Here is an 18,594-nt window from a genome sequence, read left to right on the forward strand (position 1 = left end):
GAGATGATCATGTGGTTTTTGTCCTTCTTTTTGTTGATGTGGTGGATGATGTTGATGGACTTTCGAATGTTGTACCATCCTTGCATCCCTGAGATGAATCTCACTTGGTCATGGTGTATGATCCTTTTGATGTATTTTTGAATTCGGTTTGCTAATATTTTGTTGAGTATTTTTGCATCTACTTTCATCAGGGATATTGGTCTGTAGTTTTCTTTTTTGGTGGGGTCTTTGCCTGGTTTTGGTATTAGGGTGATGTTGGCTTCATAGAATGAGTTTGGGCGTATTCCCTCCTCTTCTATTTTTTAGAAAACTTTAAGGAGAATTGGTATTATGTCTTCTCTGTATGTCTGATAAAATTCTGAGGTAAATCCATCTGGCCTGGGGGTTTTGTTCTTGGGTAATTTTTTGATTACTGATTCAATTTCATTGCTGGTAATTGGTCTGTTTAGATTTTCTGTTTCTTTCTGGGTCAGTCTTGGAAGGTTGTATTTTTCTAGGAAGTTGTCCATTTCTCCTAGGTTTTCCAGCTTGTTAACATATGTTTTCATAGTATTCTCTAATAATTTTTGTATTTCTGTTGGGTCCATCGTGATTTTTCCTTTCTCGTTTCTGATTCTGTTGATGTGTGTTGACTCTCTTTTTCTCTTAATAAGTCTGGCTAGAGGCTTATCTATTTTGTTTAGTTTCTCGAAGTACCAGCTCTTGGTTTCATTGATTTTTTCTATTGTTTTATTCTTCTCAATTTTATTCATTTCTTCTCTGATCTTTATTATGTCCCTCCGTCTGCTGACCTTAGGCCTCATCTGTTCTTCTTTTTCCAATTTCGATAATTGTGACATTAGACTATTCATTTGGGACTGTTCTTCCTTCTTTAAATATGCCTGGATTGCTATATACTTTCCTCTTAAGACTGCTTTTACTGTGTCCCACAGAAGTTGGGGCTTTGTGTTGTTGTTGTCATTTGTTTCCATATATTGCTGGATCTCCAGTTTGATTTGGTTGTTGATCCACTGATTATTTAGGAGCATGTTGTTAAGCCTCCATGTGTATCTGAGCCTTTTTGCTTTCTTTGTACAATTTATTTCTAGGTTTATACCTTTGTGGTATGAAAAGTTGGTTGGTAGGATTTCAATCTTTTGGAATTTACTGAGGCTCTTTTTGTGGCCTAGTATGTGGTCTATTCTGGAGAATGTTCCATGTGCACTTGAGAAGAATGTGTATCCTGTTGCTTTTGCGTGTAGAGTTCTATAGATGTCTATTAGGTCCATCTGTTCTAGTGTGTTGTTCAGTAACTCTATGTCCTTACTTATTTTCTGTCTAGTGGATCTGTCCTTTGGAGTGAGTGGTGTGTTAACGTCTCCCAAAATGAATGCATTGCATTCTATTTCCTCCTTTAATGCTGTTAGTATTTGTTTCACATATATTGCTGCTCCTGTATTGGGTGCATATATGTTCATAATGGTTATATCCTCTTGTTGGACTGAGCCCTTTATCATTATGTAATGTCCTTCTTTACCTCTTGTTACTTTCTTTATTTTGAAATCTATTTCGTCTGATACTAGTATTGCAAGACCTGCTTTTTTCTCTCTCTTGTTTGCATGAAATATCTTTCTCCATCCCTTGACTTTTAATCTGTGCATGTCTTTGGGTTTGAGGTGAGTCTCTTGTAAGCAGCATATACATGGGTCTTGCTTTATTATCCATTCTATTACTCTGTGTCTTTTGATTGGTGCATTCAGTCCATTTACATTTAGGGTGATTATTGAAAGAAATGTACTTACTGCCATTGCAGGCTTTAGATTTGTGGTTACCAATGGTTCAAGGTTAGCTTGTTTACTACCTTACTGTCTAACTTAACTCGCTTATTGAGCTGTTATAAGCACAGTCTGATGATTATTTCTTTCCCTTCTTTTTCCTCCTTCTCCATTCTTCATATGTTGGGTGTTTTGTTCTGTGCTCTTTTTAGGAGTGCTCCCATCTAGAGCAGTCCCTCTAAGATACCCTGTAGAGGTGGTTTGTGGGAGGCAAATTCCCTCAACTTTTGCTTGTCTGGGAATTGTTTAATCCCTCCTTCATATTTAAATGATAATCGTGCTCGATACAGTATACTTGGTTCATGGCCCTTCTGTTTCATTGCATTAAATATATCATGCCATTCTCTTCTGGCCTGTAAGGTTTCTGTTGAGAAGTCTGATGACAGCCTGATGGGTTTTCCTTGGTAGGTGACCTTTTTTCTCTCTTTGGCTGCCTTTAATACTCTGTCCTTGTCCTTGATCTTTGCCATTTTAATTATTATGTGTCTTGGTGTTGTCCTCTTTGGGTCCCATCTCTCGGGAGTTCTGTGTGCCTCTGTAGTCTGAGCAACTATTTCCTCCCCCAGTTTGGGGAAGTTCTCAACAATTATTTCTTCAAAGACACTTTCTATCCCTTTTTGTCTATCTTATTCCTCTGGTACCCCTATAATGCGGATATTGTTCCTTTTGAATTGGTCACACAGTCCTCTTAGTATTGTTTCATTCCTGGAGATCCTTTTATCTCTCTCTGCATCAGCTTCTATGCATTCCTGTTCTCTGGTTTCTAGTCCATCAATGGCCTCTTGCATCTTATCTATTCTGCTTATAAATCCTTCCAGAGTTTGTTCCAATTCTGTAATCTCCCTCCGGACATCTGTATTCTCCCTCCAGACTTCATCCCTTAGCTCTTGCATATTTCTCTGCAGCTCTGTCAGCATGTTTATGATTTTTATTTTGAATTATTTTTCAGGGAACTGGTTAGGTCTGTCTCTGCAGATCCTTTCTCAGGTGTTGTTTGAACTATCTTGGACTGGACTAAATTTTTTTGCCTTTCCATGGTGATAGTGGTGGCTGTAGGCAGGTTGTGGGTGTGTCAGCTGGGAGAAGAAAGTCCTTTCCTGCTTGCTGGATGCCTTGCCCTTGTCCGCTTCCTCTGACCGTTACCCGCACTCCTGGAGCAGCCACCGGGTTAGTCCCCTAAGCTGCTGTGGTTGGGGTTTCCGTCAGAGCAGCGCAGTGCCCTGCGGGGAGTGGCAGTCATGCCAAGTGCACTCCTCTCTGCTAGCGGCGCCCCTGCCGGGCAGCTCTGTACCAACAGCAGCCTTTGGGTCTGGCCCGGGCGGCTGTGCCTTGGTCTGGGATTCCGGTCGGCTGCTGGGAGCGCACCTGCTCCCTTTGGCTCTGCTGCAGGTGCGTGCGGGCCTCTACCGGGCTCCTCTGGCTCCACTGCCACCGGTGCGCACAAGCTGTGCCTGGGCTGTTCAGTCACGCCACTGCGGGCTCGCACAAACGTCTCCTGGTCTCCTCTGGCACCATTGGCGCATGGATCTGCTCCCGGTCCCTTCTGGCACCACTGTCCCCGGTACACGCTGCCACTCTCCCACTACTGGGCCGGTGTGTCGGGGTCTGCGCCAGTTGGGAGGAACGACTGGCAGGCTGCTTAGTGTCATGAGGGGCTTCAGAGCTGCACTGTCTCACCAGGGCTTAGGGCGCCTAAGTTTCCCTGGGATTCCCAGGTGCTGGCTAATTGTGCCAGGACAACTTCATGCAGCTATGGTGTCCCTGTCTCTTTAAGACTTGCAGAAAGCACTCGCTTTTCATTTGTCTCAGGGGCGCCGGTTGCGGGGAACTGCCCACAGGTTTTGCTTTTCCGTTTCTCTAATATCCAGTAGCCCCTGCACCTTTTGTCTGTGTTCCGGGTGCGGATTTCTAGAGCTGGTTGTTTAGCAGTCCTGGGCTTTCACTCCGTCCCTGTTCCGACTCCTTTCTTCCCACCAGGTTTTGGGGTGGGGGAGCATTCTGGTCCCACCTGGCCGCAGCTTGTGTCTTACCCCCTTCATGTGATGTTGAGTTCTCACAGATGTAGATGTATCCTGGCTGTTGTACTGCATCCACTGGTGTCTCTTTTAGGAATAGTTGTATTTATTGGATTTTCATAAATATATATGTTTTGGGGAGGAGATTTCCTCTGAACTACTCACGCCACCATCTTCCCGTGATGTTTACATCTGAAGCTTTTTAAAGAAGGCAGAAAGGTCTCTTGTTTCTTTCATTGCTAAAGGGTCCTTGCTCTTCTGTACTGGATCATCTTAACATAAGTAGCACTGCCAGCCAAAAAGATTCTCAAAGAGATAAAAGGGCTGCATATGGGTATTTACCATAGAAGAATCTCAAGTTTAATGAAAAGGAATTTATCCATAAGCAGGAGCAAAGCTACATTATATCTGGCAAGGCAGAGCTGGTGCCTAATCTGAAGGACTAGAGATCTAGGAAGAGATTTTAAGAAATGTAAACCAGTAGACAAAAGGACCCTAGGATTGAAGGCAGACAAAGACAGTTGTTTGGAAGATTAATATTTTAACTAGTAAAATAGAATGAAGGACTAAGGAGATAGTAGATATTCAGAATGATTCATTCAGCTGATACTTATAAATTTCCTGGGAATATGGCTCTGTATGTGATACCATGCAATAGAGTTATGAAGCAGTAAGATACATAATTTTTCTTTTACAGGAATGTTACATGGTATGAAGGGTAAGTCACTGGGTTCAATAGTAAATTACTCATTTGTCATTGATGTACTCTCCATCAATATTAGAAAAAGAACTATTCTGATTGATGTTAAAAGAAATAGTAAATGTTGAGACAAAAATATATACAATTTATATAATCAGTATGAAAGTGACAATTTCATACTTCATCAATCTATAATTGTAACAAATGACAACCACTCCATAATACAATTTAATAGAAAGGAACAGATCTGACCCCACTCCAACTCTACCTGGATGGCTGTTTCAATTACATTTATAAGACTGAGTTTATAGAGAATAAGGTGAGGTGTCCCAACTTTAAATTTGATATGCCTTGGGTTAATCCTCAAGTAACAGTTTAGCTATAAGTACCACCTGTTTCCCTCATACATGATTAAAAAATCATAAAATCCTACAGAGAAACTAAAAACACAAGACTTAGACCATTCATATAATTATTCATATAAATATCTATTATATTCACATAAATATCAAATAATTATATAACTTACAGAGTTAATTGTATAAGGAAGCCTAAAACCTTTTCTACCATTTCATCCAATAAAGCCAGCATTCCTTCCATTCTTACTGCTCCATTATCTGACATAAACAAATGCAAACATAACATGTTCACGGAGATTCAGTTTTTGAAGAAGGAAAATAAAATACATGAAAGTATATACTTTATAATGCTTTGATAAGTGTTCGTTCCTCACAGAATAAAATATTTAACCAATACATCTATATTTAGTCCTCTGAATTAAAAATAAACCCCTTTTTATGCTATATCATTAGAGAAAATCACATAAATTTCAATATTTATACAAATTGAACATGTTCATCCGAAATTGACTGAGATGAGCTTGTCAGAGAAGTATGCATTTTGAATTAATATATTTTATTTAGAATAATTATACTTATTAGGTATAGTTCATTTTTACTATTATAATTTTTTTTCCCTCTTAAAATCATATATCAATGTTATTTTATCTTCTCTATCAAAACCTGACATAGAACATTCTGGTTATAGTTTACTCTACTAAGTTAATTCTTTTTAAAAAATTAAAATTAAAAAAAATGATGGGAAAACAACTACATTGCTTATTTAAAACACCTCCTTTAAGAAATTTCAGTTTCACAGAAAATAAAAGGTAAAATATAAAACAAAACAAAGTTTTCCCCATACAAGTTTAAAATGATGGCAGCATTTTGAAATCCTATCAAATGAGGTTCAATTTCATGCCTAAGAATCACTAGAGTCACAATTATACTAAAATCTGACTATACTATAACCAAAATGGTCTATAAAAGGCTCAGAACTCCTCCAAACTGAGTGTTAATGGTCTTTCTCTCTTTTTTTTTTAATCACTCACCTTTCAAACCTAGAGTTTGTAGCTGGAAGAGCCGACCAAGTTCATAAGGCAAAACCCGTAACAGATTGTTATTTAAAAGCAATTCCCTGTTAAAAAAAATATGTTTGTTTTAGTTTACTATATCAAACTATATTAATATGTACAAATGCTTTCTTATCCTTCTCTCCAGCATACCATGAGTGATATTTACATTCAAGGCACATTTCTATACACTCATCCAAAAATGCTGTTTAAGTACTACAAAATGTATAATTGCCACAATTGTTAACAGTGTTTCTATGGTTTACTTATTCTCTATAAGATTATTAAAGGTGTAGGGACCGCACATCACTCAGGCTATATCCACCTTCTTTTCTCTCTTTCTTACTCAAATGTCTATCAGATGCAAATCAGAGTTACAGTTTTTGGTATACAAAGAATAGATATGCTTAATTTACAAAGACAACATATATCCTTGAACCTAATCTAATTCACATACACACAAAAAATACTTTTTACAAACTTCAGGACTTAACTATAATAGTCAATCACAAAAAAAATAGTTAATCACCTGTATCAACTTTTATAACTAATCGATTACAACTACAACACATCAAGATACTATGATGGACAATTGCTGATACAGAACATAAATATTTTTTTTAAATGCATAGGATAGCATAGATAAGATATGACTTTATGATTGTGAAATTATTGGGCAAACAACAGAAAAAATAAACAGCTCTCTTATTAGATGACTAAACAGTATAGAAAAAAAGGAAAAACAACAAAAACACAAAGGGGATAATGAAGAACTAGATTCTAAAACTTTTTTATAAATTTTTAACTTTAAACATATAGCAATTTGTTACAATTACTAATCAACAGACAAACAATATAGAAAAGCAATCCTTTCGTGTACTGGGAACATTTACACAAGGCCTATGAAGAATCCTAAAGGACTAGAAATAAATCCATTTATTATCAGGTTTTAAGGTTTCCTTAAGGATTATAAGTATACCTTGCCTTGTAAAAGAGGAATGTATTTCTAAAAGTTTTACTTATAAGCAAATCATATTTTCCCCATTATTTCTGGTTAGTCTTATTGTACACTTGAGCCTAAAGTGAGACTTAGTATTTTATTTTAGCCCCAGTCCCCTCAAGTGTCTCAAAATAATTTGGTAATGTAAGCATACTTCTAGACAGAAACTTCCAAATTTAAAGGAAGGAAAAGAAATGTTCAGTGGTGGCCAACTCAAGCATTGTGCTTTGACAGTTTGTATCACTTGATCTTCAAATACATATGGAAACCCTACTGTAAAATGAGTAACATTTCATAATTTTATTTGGTAAGTTTAGAATTTTATACAGTGAGTCATATCTATATTTCCCCACCTGAGAGACACCATGTTTCCTAGTTCTGCTGGTAAACTTCTGAGTTTATTGGATGACAAATCCAGGTAAACCAGATTATGAAGCTTGGCAATATCAGGTGGAATGCGACTAAGGTAATTGTCATTTAGGTGCAGCGCCGTCAAGTGTGTCAATGACCAAAGTGATGTACTTAAGCTCCGCACTCTACCTAAAAGGCAAAACATTGAAGAATTAAACTCTAGGCTCAAGACAAAGTGGTAGTAGAGTCTGCAAATATAATACATATATTGTTATCTTTGACATCTTAATTTTGTATTTAGTGCCATCTGATTGCTTCCAAAACCACCTGGCTCTTCTTTAATTCATGCCACTTTTGCCTGAAAACCATTCTTTCTCATGGACCTTCCATGCATTAAATGAGATGTGGTATAATGAGAAGACCCTTGGAGTCAGGGTGATCATACGGTCTCAAGGAGAAAGCATGGGGCTACATTGGGCTTTTGTAATAGAACAGTCCTGAATTTTTTAAGAAGTTATATTCCTAAAAGAGGAATTTCTTACACTCAGTAAAAATGAATAGTGCAAGGTTTATCCACATGTAGGGCCTGAATTAGTATACAAACTTTAAAAAGACAAGAATTGTGACTTTGAACCAGATTATCAGATTACCCACCAAGAAAACCATTTTACCCCAAAAGGAGACATCTTCCTCAGCTTTCTGATGTTACAATTATAGATTAACATCTCTGGTTTAAGATTTTGCATTTGCATTAAGTACAACATATTCAAGGAAACAGTCACACATTTAGCTTTCATGTTGTCTATAATCAGGCTTAAAATGCCAAATATGATTTTGCATTTTAATAGAAAACAAATTTTTCAAGTAAAGATTCTGGTAAAAGATAAAATTAATTTAGTTTTACTCAGTGTTTAACCAAATAGTTCTCAATCAGAGACGATTTTGCTTCCAAAAGGACTTTGGCAATCCGTAGACATTTCTGGTTGTCAAAACTAGAGGGCTACTGGCATCTAATGGGAGAGGCCAGAACGCTGATAAGCATCCTTCAGTGCACACAACGGCCCCCAACCACAAAGAATCATCTGGCCCTAAGTCAGCAGTGCCAAGTTGAGAAACCCCAGGTTAAGCTAATAGGATATGCTCATATTCATTCTTTTGATTACTAATCACTATCTGTCCAGTTACCTTTTAGGTAAATGTACAGGTAATTCTTGCTTGACATTATAAATGTGATTCTAACTCTTATAAGTAAAGCCTACTGGGTAAAAAGCAAAATCTATATATAAGCTATATTATATACCAATTCATAAAAGAAAAAAACAGTACTTAAATTATATTTTTAAAAGTTTTTTAACTTTGTAATAATTCTAGATTTACAGAAAGTTATCAAGATAATACATAATTCCTATATACCCCTTATCCAGTCTCCCCTCATATTAGCATCTTATATTACACCATGGTACATTTGTCAACTAGGAAACCAACATTAGTACATTGCTCTTAACTAACTTACAGATGTTATTTGGATTTCACCAATTATTAACACCTTTTTGTTCCAAGATTCAATTCATTTAGTAATTTATACATGCATTTAGTCATCATGTCTCCTTAGTCTCCTCTGGTCAGTGAAAGTTCCTCAATCCTTGTTTTTCATGACCTTGACAATTTTGAGGATTACTAACTAGGTATTTTTTAAAACATCCTTCAGTCTGAGTCTGTCTGATATTTTTTCACTATTAGACAGGGGTTATGAGTTTTAAGGAATCATATTCTATTTTAACAAATTGTAAACATGAAAGGTCATATAACACAATTATTACTTATGAGTTAGAATAAACAGATAGCTTCTAAGTTTCCTGCTCTGCAAATACTGGGATGACAGGAAGATGGCAAAGATTTCAATTTGCAAAAATAATTACTCTGAAATAGCTAAAACAAAATATATTATATCAAAGAACCTGGTTTTTCTTATAACTGAACTCCTAATATCCTCAATTTCAGATGCCAACTCTGGCTTGAGGTATCAATCTCAAAGAACAGAATAGAAACAAAAATATTTAGTCGCAGATAAAACAGGTAAGTTAAATACTAATACTCAGCATCTTGTATTTATTTGTTCATATAAGTAAAAATTTGCAACAAAGAAATAAACATAACAATACTCACTCCTGTTCATTACTGTTACTATACTCTGGATTAAATGCTTCAGATTTCACTCACCCGAGATTTCTAATTCTGCCCAGTGAGATTTTTTCCCATTGGCTACCTCCTCTGCTGACATGATGGTATAAATTCTGCGAGGATCTGGAGGATCATATTTTTCCTTTGGCATCCCTATTAGTCTGTTTAAAAAAAAAGATTGACAATTATTACAGTCTTATAGAAAAAAATGAGAAAAATTGGACAGTAAGTTTTCTTTTTCTCTTCCCTTGCCAGGATACTAAGTCATTTTATACTACAAATTCTCACTAGAATGAAATATATCTGCAGTATGCTAAGCTCTTGCACAGACTCAGTTAACAGATACCTAAGGGAAAACGCAAACAATCAGTGGCACTGGACTTTACAATGAATACTGTGGTTGCTTCCTGAAGAGCCATTCCACCCCGTCCCTTTCATTTACCTGCCTTGTTGTCCAAGACAGACTGACCCTACACCAGTTTGCTGAATGGACTCTGACTAGGTTAAGAGAATTGGGGTAATTTTACCCTCCTTTCCTCAGTGATATTCACATATCCCATATCTAAGACAATCAGCACATGACATTCCCCATCAGAGAGATTAATTCAGTGGTATCTAATAATCATGAGGCTTATGACTTACTCTGCTTATGGAAAGAGTGAGCTTCTCTCTCCTGCTGATCATAAATGGAGAATTATAGCCCATATTGTTATTGGCAGCCATCCAACAACCACAAGGGCAGCCAGCCATAGAAGTCAAGAGTCAAGAAAAGAGAGAAACAGAGCCAAAGTCCTCACCAAACCACACCTGCAGCACTCCTAAACACTAGGCTCTTCAGATACACAAGCCAAAGCATTTCACACAACTCGTTTTTTGTTTTCTGTTACTTGCAATCAAAAGCATCCCAATTAGGATGATCATATTATCTTGGTTTGCATGGGCTAGTCCTGGTTTGTATCTGTTTTTCTTAGGTAATTATTAATATCACTCCTTTTTATTTTCAGAAGATGATGAGTTATAAGGCCACCCTAACTGAAACCAGTATCATAGTCTTTTCCTCATGTAACTGCCAAAATAACCACTGAACAATAATCAGCGATGATAAGCAACACATAAAACTCGTGTGCAATGTGTAAAGATGAAAAACTAAATGGTTACTGAAAGTAACCATTCAAGGGATCCAATACAAGAATTACTGCTTGGTAAATGGCAGAGAGCAAAATCCAGTTCAGATCTAACAAGAAAGCAAATGACAAAGTCCTGAACCTAACTGAACTCCTACATGCTGTCAGTAAACTGCCTTGTAGTATTTATAGTTGGTTCTTTGCTCACATTTACACACATATATGCACTCATGTGCCAAAACCAACCTTCTAAATTTGGGGGTGTTTCAACTAAAGTATAGAACTATATCTCAATGGAAGAGTTACCTTCAGATGGTCTGAAATTTGTTACATACAGAGAATAAAGAAAAATTAGAGGTATCCTATCATCTATCAAGAAATCAAAGCTAGTTTTTAAGAGTACAATCAGAATTTCCCATACCATATTTTTCCTGATATTTCTGAAGAGACAAAAAGAAAGTTTTTCAAATTTGTTCATCTGCTAACAGTGATTGGCTTCCATGTTTCCAGGTTAAGCCCTTTTGCTTTAGTCTTACCACACAACTTGGGTGATACTAAACCACATTTTATTTCCCACAAATGTCTGAGAAATCTTAATCAGCAAAAAGAATATGATCATTTTCCATGGGGAAAAAACTTGATTTCTACCACATTCAGCCTATGTAAAACAATTTTTTGATAGCAAGTTTTTCAGAATTTCTACTGTAAGAGACATGTGTCTCTGTGGGTACTTCTGCACACTAATGTAAGATTCTACAAAAACACAAGATTAAGCAAAGCCAAATCAAACAGATCAGCTCCAAAGACATGCCACAAATCCGTTACCTACAATGAGGATGGGTAAAGAAGACTACAAAATTTGCAAAAACCTATGTTTCATTAATTTTTTTATCATTTTTATAAACGTTAGAACACAGGATTAGAGGGCAACTTAATTTTGGCTGTTTTAATCATGGCTCCCACTACTAGATGGTATGTTCCTTAAGGGAACTGAGTTATATCTGTGTTGAGGCATGTCCTTTTTATATCTCTATACAGTTCCTACTACACAGTAGGCACTTAACATGTATTTGTGGAATGACCATATGCTTCATAACCCTAAAAATCTACCACCTTCCTCCCACTTTTTCCATCTCACAGTTAATTAAGTCGCTCTTTTCTAAAAATTAATCTCCATAAATTCTAATTCCTCTACCCTTGTTCAATTTCCCTAAATATTTTTTTAATGGACTAATAATTGCCATCTCTTCTGGTACATAACTCTAACCTTGAAACAGATACTATATATAGAGCTATATATTTAAAAAACTTTTTTCACAAGCGTCCGTCGTTTTAAGCCCATTAAAACTTTACAAAATTTGATCCTACAAAACAAATCCATGAAATGTTAACAATGCCTGTAATATATGAAAACCAATACTGTCACATTAGGGGGTCAGAGGTCTCTTAGATTTCCTCAGGAAGCCAATAAAAATACAAGTTACTTATTTCTTCAAAATGAATCAATTTGGATAGTCTGATGGAAGCTAAAACATTTTTCATTAGCATTAACTAAGTAATTTAGTAGAGCCTATAGCTTTGGTGATCACTACTGTCCCAAACACCAAGTTTTCAAATGTGTTACTAAAAATTTAGAGAACTCAAATTTAGGAAACAGGTATTACTTTTTTCTATTTTTATTGAAAAATAGTTGATATAACAGTATATTGTTTTCAAATGTACAACATAGTGATTCAACAATTGCATACATTACTAAAGGTCCACTATGATAAGGAAATAGGTTACTGAATCCTTCTATTCAGCTTTAACTTCCCTCTCAGTTCCTCACCATTAACTTTCCACCTTGAAGACATATCACAAAAACCTACTTCAAAATAACTCAAAATAAAAAATAATAATTCAAATGAAACTTAAATCTCTAAAAGTAACACTTAAAATGTGGCTAATAGTCTCATGTATAAATCCGTCCAAGGACACTTTGTATCCAAGAAGTAGAAATGTTTTGTAAAGCCTAGCAGATAGTTCCTTTCCCCAGCTTTTTTTTCAAATTGATGAAAAGAGGCAGGTTTTTAAACTGGTTTTTCTAAAAGTTTCTAATTTCTACAATGTCCTACATCAGTTCCCAAAGGATCCTCCCATTCCATCAACCTAATTCATACTGGGGATCCTGACCAGGAAATAAAGTAAAAAGCTCCTTAGCAACACAACCTTTTTAACTCTTTCAGTCTTCAATCCAATTTCATTATTATGAAAAATACTCCACAAAGCTCCAAAATACTAACTGAATAAGCTTTTTTGAACCTGCCACTTACTCTCCCTTCCTTGTACCTCAGCACATTATTTATGCAGCTCTACCAGATTCTGGTGCAAAATTTCTGAGAGTAACTGTCAGTCCTAGACAAAAAACCTGATTATCTCCTACTTCTTATTTCCTACTGAACTATCCTGGAAGTAAACAAATTTTAATCTCCATCACTGAAGACTGATTAATTACTACCACACAGTGAAGATTTTCATTAGTTTCTCAGTCTACTGTTCCACTAAGCAAAAACTTCAAGTAAACTTGTAAAATAATGACTTCACAGAAAATGTACTCCAATTTTTTAAAAACTACAAGCAATATTATATGTAATACTAGAACTACTTCACCCTAGAAAAATTTAAATTGGAGTTTCCAGAACTGTAAATAAAATACAAGATATCTACATAACATGCTGTTTCAATGAATACCATATTATGAAATATATATAAAATACACCCAAATATATTATTGCTAAGGAATGCCAAATCTCGGGTTTTAAATCTGGGGTTAATAAAATAATGCAACATAATTCCCCCTTGTTCTCTCTCCCCATCCCTCCAAAAAAACCCTACTCTGAGCCAAATCAGACCGAACTGTTAAAGGCTATTAACTTTTGTTAATATTTGTTATCTGGAAAAACAGGCTCTCAAGTGCATATAAAGATATAAATCCTTATGGTGTTAAACCACAGTTTCCCTCTCATCACCTTGTCTAAATTTAAGGTCATTTTATCTCAGTCTATAGTTCAGCACAATTAGTATTATTTCACTTAGAATTCAGACTAAGAAAGTTTGCTACAACCACCAAGGAGTGCTTCATAATGAATCAGACTTCCAATTTAGTGAATCCAACCCTAAAATATAAATCATAAGACATGCACTTGTTTCCACAGAAGTAAATATTAAGTGATCATCTCAGTAGTTTGCAAAGCAATCTTGGCAGAGAGGCAGATGCTGGCAGAGTTCCCAAAGGTGGAGGAAGACAAAAGCCTACATTAGATACTACATCTTGCTTTTTAGAACAAGATGTCAATGACTGATTACATTCTACACATACCAGATGAATCTTTCTTATATTGGCATTTATTCCCAAAGGTTATGGAACACATTATTTGTTATTTATTAACTACCCACCTTGACTAACATCCATCCTTCCCAACTGGTCTTAAACATTCAGACTATTTTCCTTCCTGAGAAAATAAGTCTAAGATTACCCTCTTTAATAAAGCAAAATAACCCTTGAACTGAAGCATTTCTGAAGTTTCTATTTCCTCATCAATATCTATTTTTAACTATACACAATAATCATTACAATTGTCATATAAAATTATTTACACCTTCCCTGAATGGGTTCACCAATTGATACTTAAGAAACAACACCTAGCCAATCACACTGCATGTAGCAGGATCATATTAATAAAAATAAATATTGATGGCCATCACAAAAGCTTAGGAGACACCCCTAGGTGTATAACGATTTCATTAGCATTCCCACTCCATTTCTATAATAAGGGTCTGTGGATGGCATTTTTTTTCAGTGACATATTCAACCAAAGTCCACAGATTATAATAATGCAAACATTTAAAAAGAACTCTATTCGAAGTTTTCATGCTCTCCTCCTCTGTCACCACTCTAAACAAAACAAAACCAAATTCATGTTTTGTGATGGTAAAGTCACACAAAATAAACTAACTTCAGACTTCTGGAAGTCATATTTCTGACATTTAACATTTATTCAACAAATATTTATTGCAGTCCTGCTACTATCATGTATTATACCAAGCACTATAACTTAAATAGTGAACAAAGTGAACAATATCCTTGCCCTTGTATAGCTCACACATTTTCAAAAATGGCACTACTTGAAAAACAAAGTTACAAAAGATTTTACTTCAAGTAATTCTACGAAGAATTTGGCATTCCTTCTTAGTACTTTTTTTTTCATATCAGGTAGCTGCATTATCCCCTACTGTCAAAATTCTGAAGTAAGTACAACTAAAGGGAAAATAAAACATCCTTACCATAAAAGATTAGGGGAATGATAAACAGGAACCTATAGAATGGTCAAGGATAGGTAGGGAGAGGAGAGTTCCCAGGACAAGACTGTCAAGTTTTAATTCTGGGGAATGGAACAAAATACATTTCAATACATTTAATTTAAGATGATGGCAAATGGTTACCTAACCCAGAGATTCTTTCTATGATTCTTACTGGTAAACCAAGTAATTAGATAATGGTAACTAGGATTCTTTCAAGCTTTAGGAATACTTGGTATGTTTTATTTCTAGTCAGTTTATTCTTAGGAATCTACTTCATACCCCAAGTCAAACTAATTATCTACACAAATAAAATGCATATGCATATGTGACAATAAAGCCCCAGGATGAAAATGAGAGATCATAATAATTGCTACTCTTCTTTTTCAAGGTAATCCAAAGATTCACTTTATGGTGATCCACACATATAACTAAAGGGAGATTCCGACCCTGCACAGGGGTAAAGACATAGTCGGCTTGTCAGTTAAAGTAGTATCAGGAGAAAAAAAGAGCAGGAAGGATTAGAATGCAACTACTTTCCTTCATATTTAGAAAACTTCTCCCGTATTTGGGACAGCAAGAAACAACAGCAGTGACAACACAAAACACTTACAAACACTGAAGGAAAAATGGAGAACTGGGATTATAAATTGACCAGTTACTTCAAAATTCCAGAACAGTGCTACTATTAGACAAGTTTCATTTAATTTAATTAGCAATCAATTAGGACAATCAAAGCTTATGATTCTTCCCCTACCACTCTGAATTAGGTCTTATCACTACCAAATAATCACTATTCTTTAATTCTTGTATTTAATGATTTCTGTCTATATGAAGACACTGAATACAATTTAATCCTACAGAATATGGTAGGTAATTAGACTATATTAAAATTTTCCACATCAATTTTTCCAGGACTATGTTTTCTTCCCCCTACCCCTCTCGAACTTTCCACTTTTTTGGTGTAGCCTGTATTTTCTATTTCCTCTGATATATACATTCTCATCTTTTTCAATGAGCATCAAATTCTTATCCATCCTTCATGGTTTAAGTCATCTTTCAATCTGTTCTTCAGAGTATTTTCCCATGTAAAAATCAACAAGCTAATTCTAAAATTTATATGGAAGGATCTACAATATCCAAAATACTTCTGAAAAAAACATAAAATTGGATGAATCCACTACCTGATGTCAACTTACTGTGAAGTTCTAGTAATCCAGATAGCTTTGTATTAATGAAAGGATAGACAGATACAGTTCAAAGGAACAGAACTGAGAAATTAAAAACAGACCTACACATGTAAGCTAATAGATTTTCCACAAAGGTGAAAATGTAATTCAATACAAAAAGGATAATTTTTCAACAAATAGTGCTGGAACACTGGGCATCCATACACAAAAATAAATAAATAAACATTAATCCACACCTTGTACCATAAACAAACTTACAAAGATAAACTCAAGTGTAAAACCAAAACTATAAAATTTGTATAAGAAAATATGAGAAAAATCTCTGTGACTTTAGATAGGCAAGTATTTCTTAGCTAAAACACAGAAAGCATGGTCCACAAAAGAAAAACACTAATAATCTGGATTTTATTTAAATTTAAAATTTCTGCTCTTTCCAAAGATGAATGAAAAGGTATGCCCAGGATTGAGAATATATACAAAATACATATCTGGAAAAGCAATCCAGAATATATAAAGAACTCTTAAAACAAAATCATAAGAAACACCACCTAATAAAAAATTGGCAAAAGAGGATATGAAGAGACAGTTCTTCAAAGAAGAAATTCAGATAGCCAAGAGACACATGAAAAGATGCTCCACATCACTAATCATCAGGGAAATGCAAATTAAAACCACAATGAGCTATTACCTCACACCAGTAAGGATGGCCAACATTGAAAAAACCAAGAACAACAAATGCTGGCGAGGATGCGGAGAAAGGAGAACCCTCATACACTGCTGGTGGGAATGTAAGCTAGTTCAACCATTGTGGAAAGCAATATGGAGGTTCCTCACAAAACTAAAAATAGAAATACCATTTGACCCAGGAATCCCACTCCTTGGAATTTACCCAAAGAATACAACTTCTCAGATTCAAAAAGACATATGAAGCCCTATGTTTATTGCAGCACTGTTTACAATAGCCAAGATATGGAAGCAACCTAAGTGTCCATCAGTAGATGAATGGTTAAAGGAGATGTGGTACATATATACAATGGAATACTATTCAGCCATAAGAAAGAAACAAATTCTACCATTTGCAACAACATGGACGGAGCTGGAGGACATTATGCTCAGTGAAATAAGCCAGGCAGAGAAAGACAAATGCCCAATGATTTCCCTCATTTGTAGAGTCTAACAATGAAGCAAAACTGAAGGAACAAAATGGCAGCAGACTCAGAGACTCCAAGAATGAACTAGCGGTTACCAAAGGGGAGGGGTGTGGGAGGGCAGGTGGGGAGGGAGGGAGAAGGGGATTGAGGGGTATTATGTCTAGTATACATGGTATGGAGGATCATGGGGAGAACAGTGTAGCACAGAGAAGTGAATCTGTGGCACCTTGCTGCACTGATGGACAGTGACTGCATTGGGGTATGGGTGGGGACTTGATAATAAGGGTAAATGTAGTAACCACATTGTTTTTTCATATGAAACCTTCATAACAGTGTATATCAATCATACCTTAATAAAAAAAATTTTTTTAATTGGCAAAAGATTTCAACAGACACTTCACCAAAGACACACAGATAGAGTATAATTAAACATGTGAAAAACATGCTCAAGATTAAGTTTTAGGGAAATGCAACTTAAAACCACAATGTGATATCACTAAAAACCTACTAGAATGATTAAATTAAAAAACTTAAAACACCTAGGGCTGACAATAATGCCACATACACACACACACACACAACCCCATCCTTGTATGTAAGCTTATATATATCACATATTCATATATATATGTCCTTTCATATTTTTCTGGTGGAGAGCAAAATGATACCACCACTTTGGAAAACGTTAAAGTTAAACATACACTTATACAACCCAGCAATCCCATTCCTGGGTATTTACCCAAGGAAAATAAAAACTTATGTTCACACCAAAACCTGTACATATGTAAGTAAAGCAACTTTATTCATAATCACCCAAAACTGGAAACAACCCAAATGTCCTTCAACTGACGATGAGATGAACTGTAGCATAGCTATGCAATGAAATACTTCTCAGCATTAAAAGGACTGAGCTACTAATACACACAACATGGATAAATACAAAAAACATTATGCTAAAGATGCCATTCTCAAAAGGCTACATACATGTACCTCAACAAAATAAAGGCCATACATCACAAGCCCACAGCAAACATCATACTCAACAATGAAAAGCTGAAAGCTTTTCCTCCAAGCCCCGGAACAAGAAAAGGATGTCAATTCTTGCCACTTTTCTTCAATGTGGTACTGGACAGTCCCAGTCAGAATAATTAGGCAAGAAAAAGAAGTAAAAAGTATCCAAACTGTAAAGGAAATAAAACTGTCTCTATAGATGACATGATGCTATATAGAGATAGAACCCTAAAGACTCCACCAAAAAAACCCCAAAAACTTGAAATAAACAAATTCACTGAAGTTGCAGGATACAAAATTAATATACA

At 35.6% G+C, this 18,594-nt stretch overlaps 1 protein-coding gene across 5 annotated transcripts in view; it reads right to left on the reverse strand.

Moving 5' to 3' along the window:
• The window catches only part of CNOT6L (CCR4-NOT transcription complex subunit 6 like), a 153,812-nt gene that overhangs the window by 84,003 nt on the left and 51,215 nt on the right, over positions 1 to 18,594 (reverse strand). For all 5 annotated transcript variants that reach the window (XM_057502360.1, XM_057502361.1, XM_057502358.1 and 2 more), the window contains exons 2-4: positions 9,512 to 9,633; positions 7,294 to 7,480; positions 5,920 to 6,005 (exon numbers count right to left, since the gene is read on the reverse strand). In XM_057502360.1, coding sequence (XP_057358343.1) covers positions 5,920 to 6,005; positions 7,294 to 7,480; positions 9,512 to 9,623 — 385 coding nt within the window. In that variant the 5' untranslated portion in view covers positions 9,624 to 9,633. The remainder of the gene's footprint in view (positions 1 to 5,919; positions 6,006 to 7,293; positions 7,481 to 9,511; positions 9,634 to 18,594) is intronic.

This window comes from Manis pentadactyla, chromosome 5 (assembly GCF_030020395.1).
Source record: "Manis pentadactyla isolate mManPen7 chromosome 5, mManPen7.hap1, whole genome shotgun sequence".
In the NCBI taxonomy this organism is placed as follows: Eukaryota; Metazoa; Chordata; class Mammalia; order Pholidota; family Manidae; genus Manis; species Manis pentadactyla.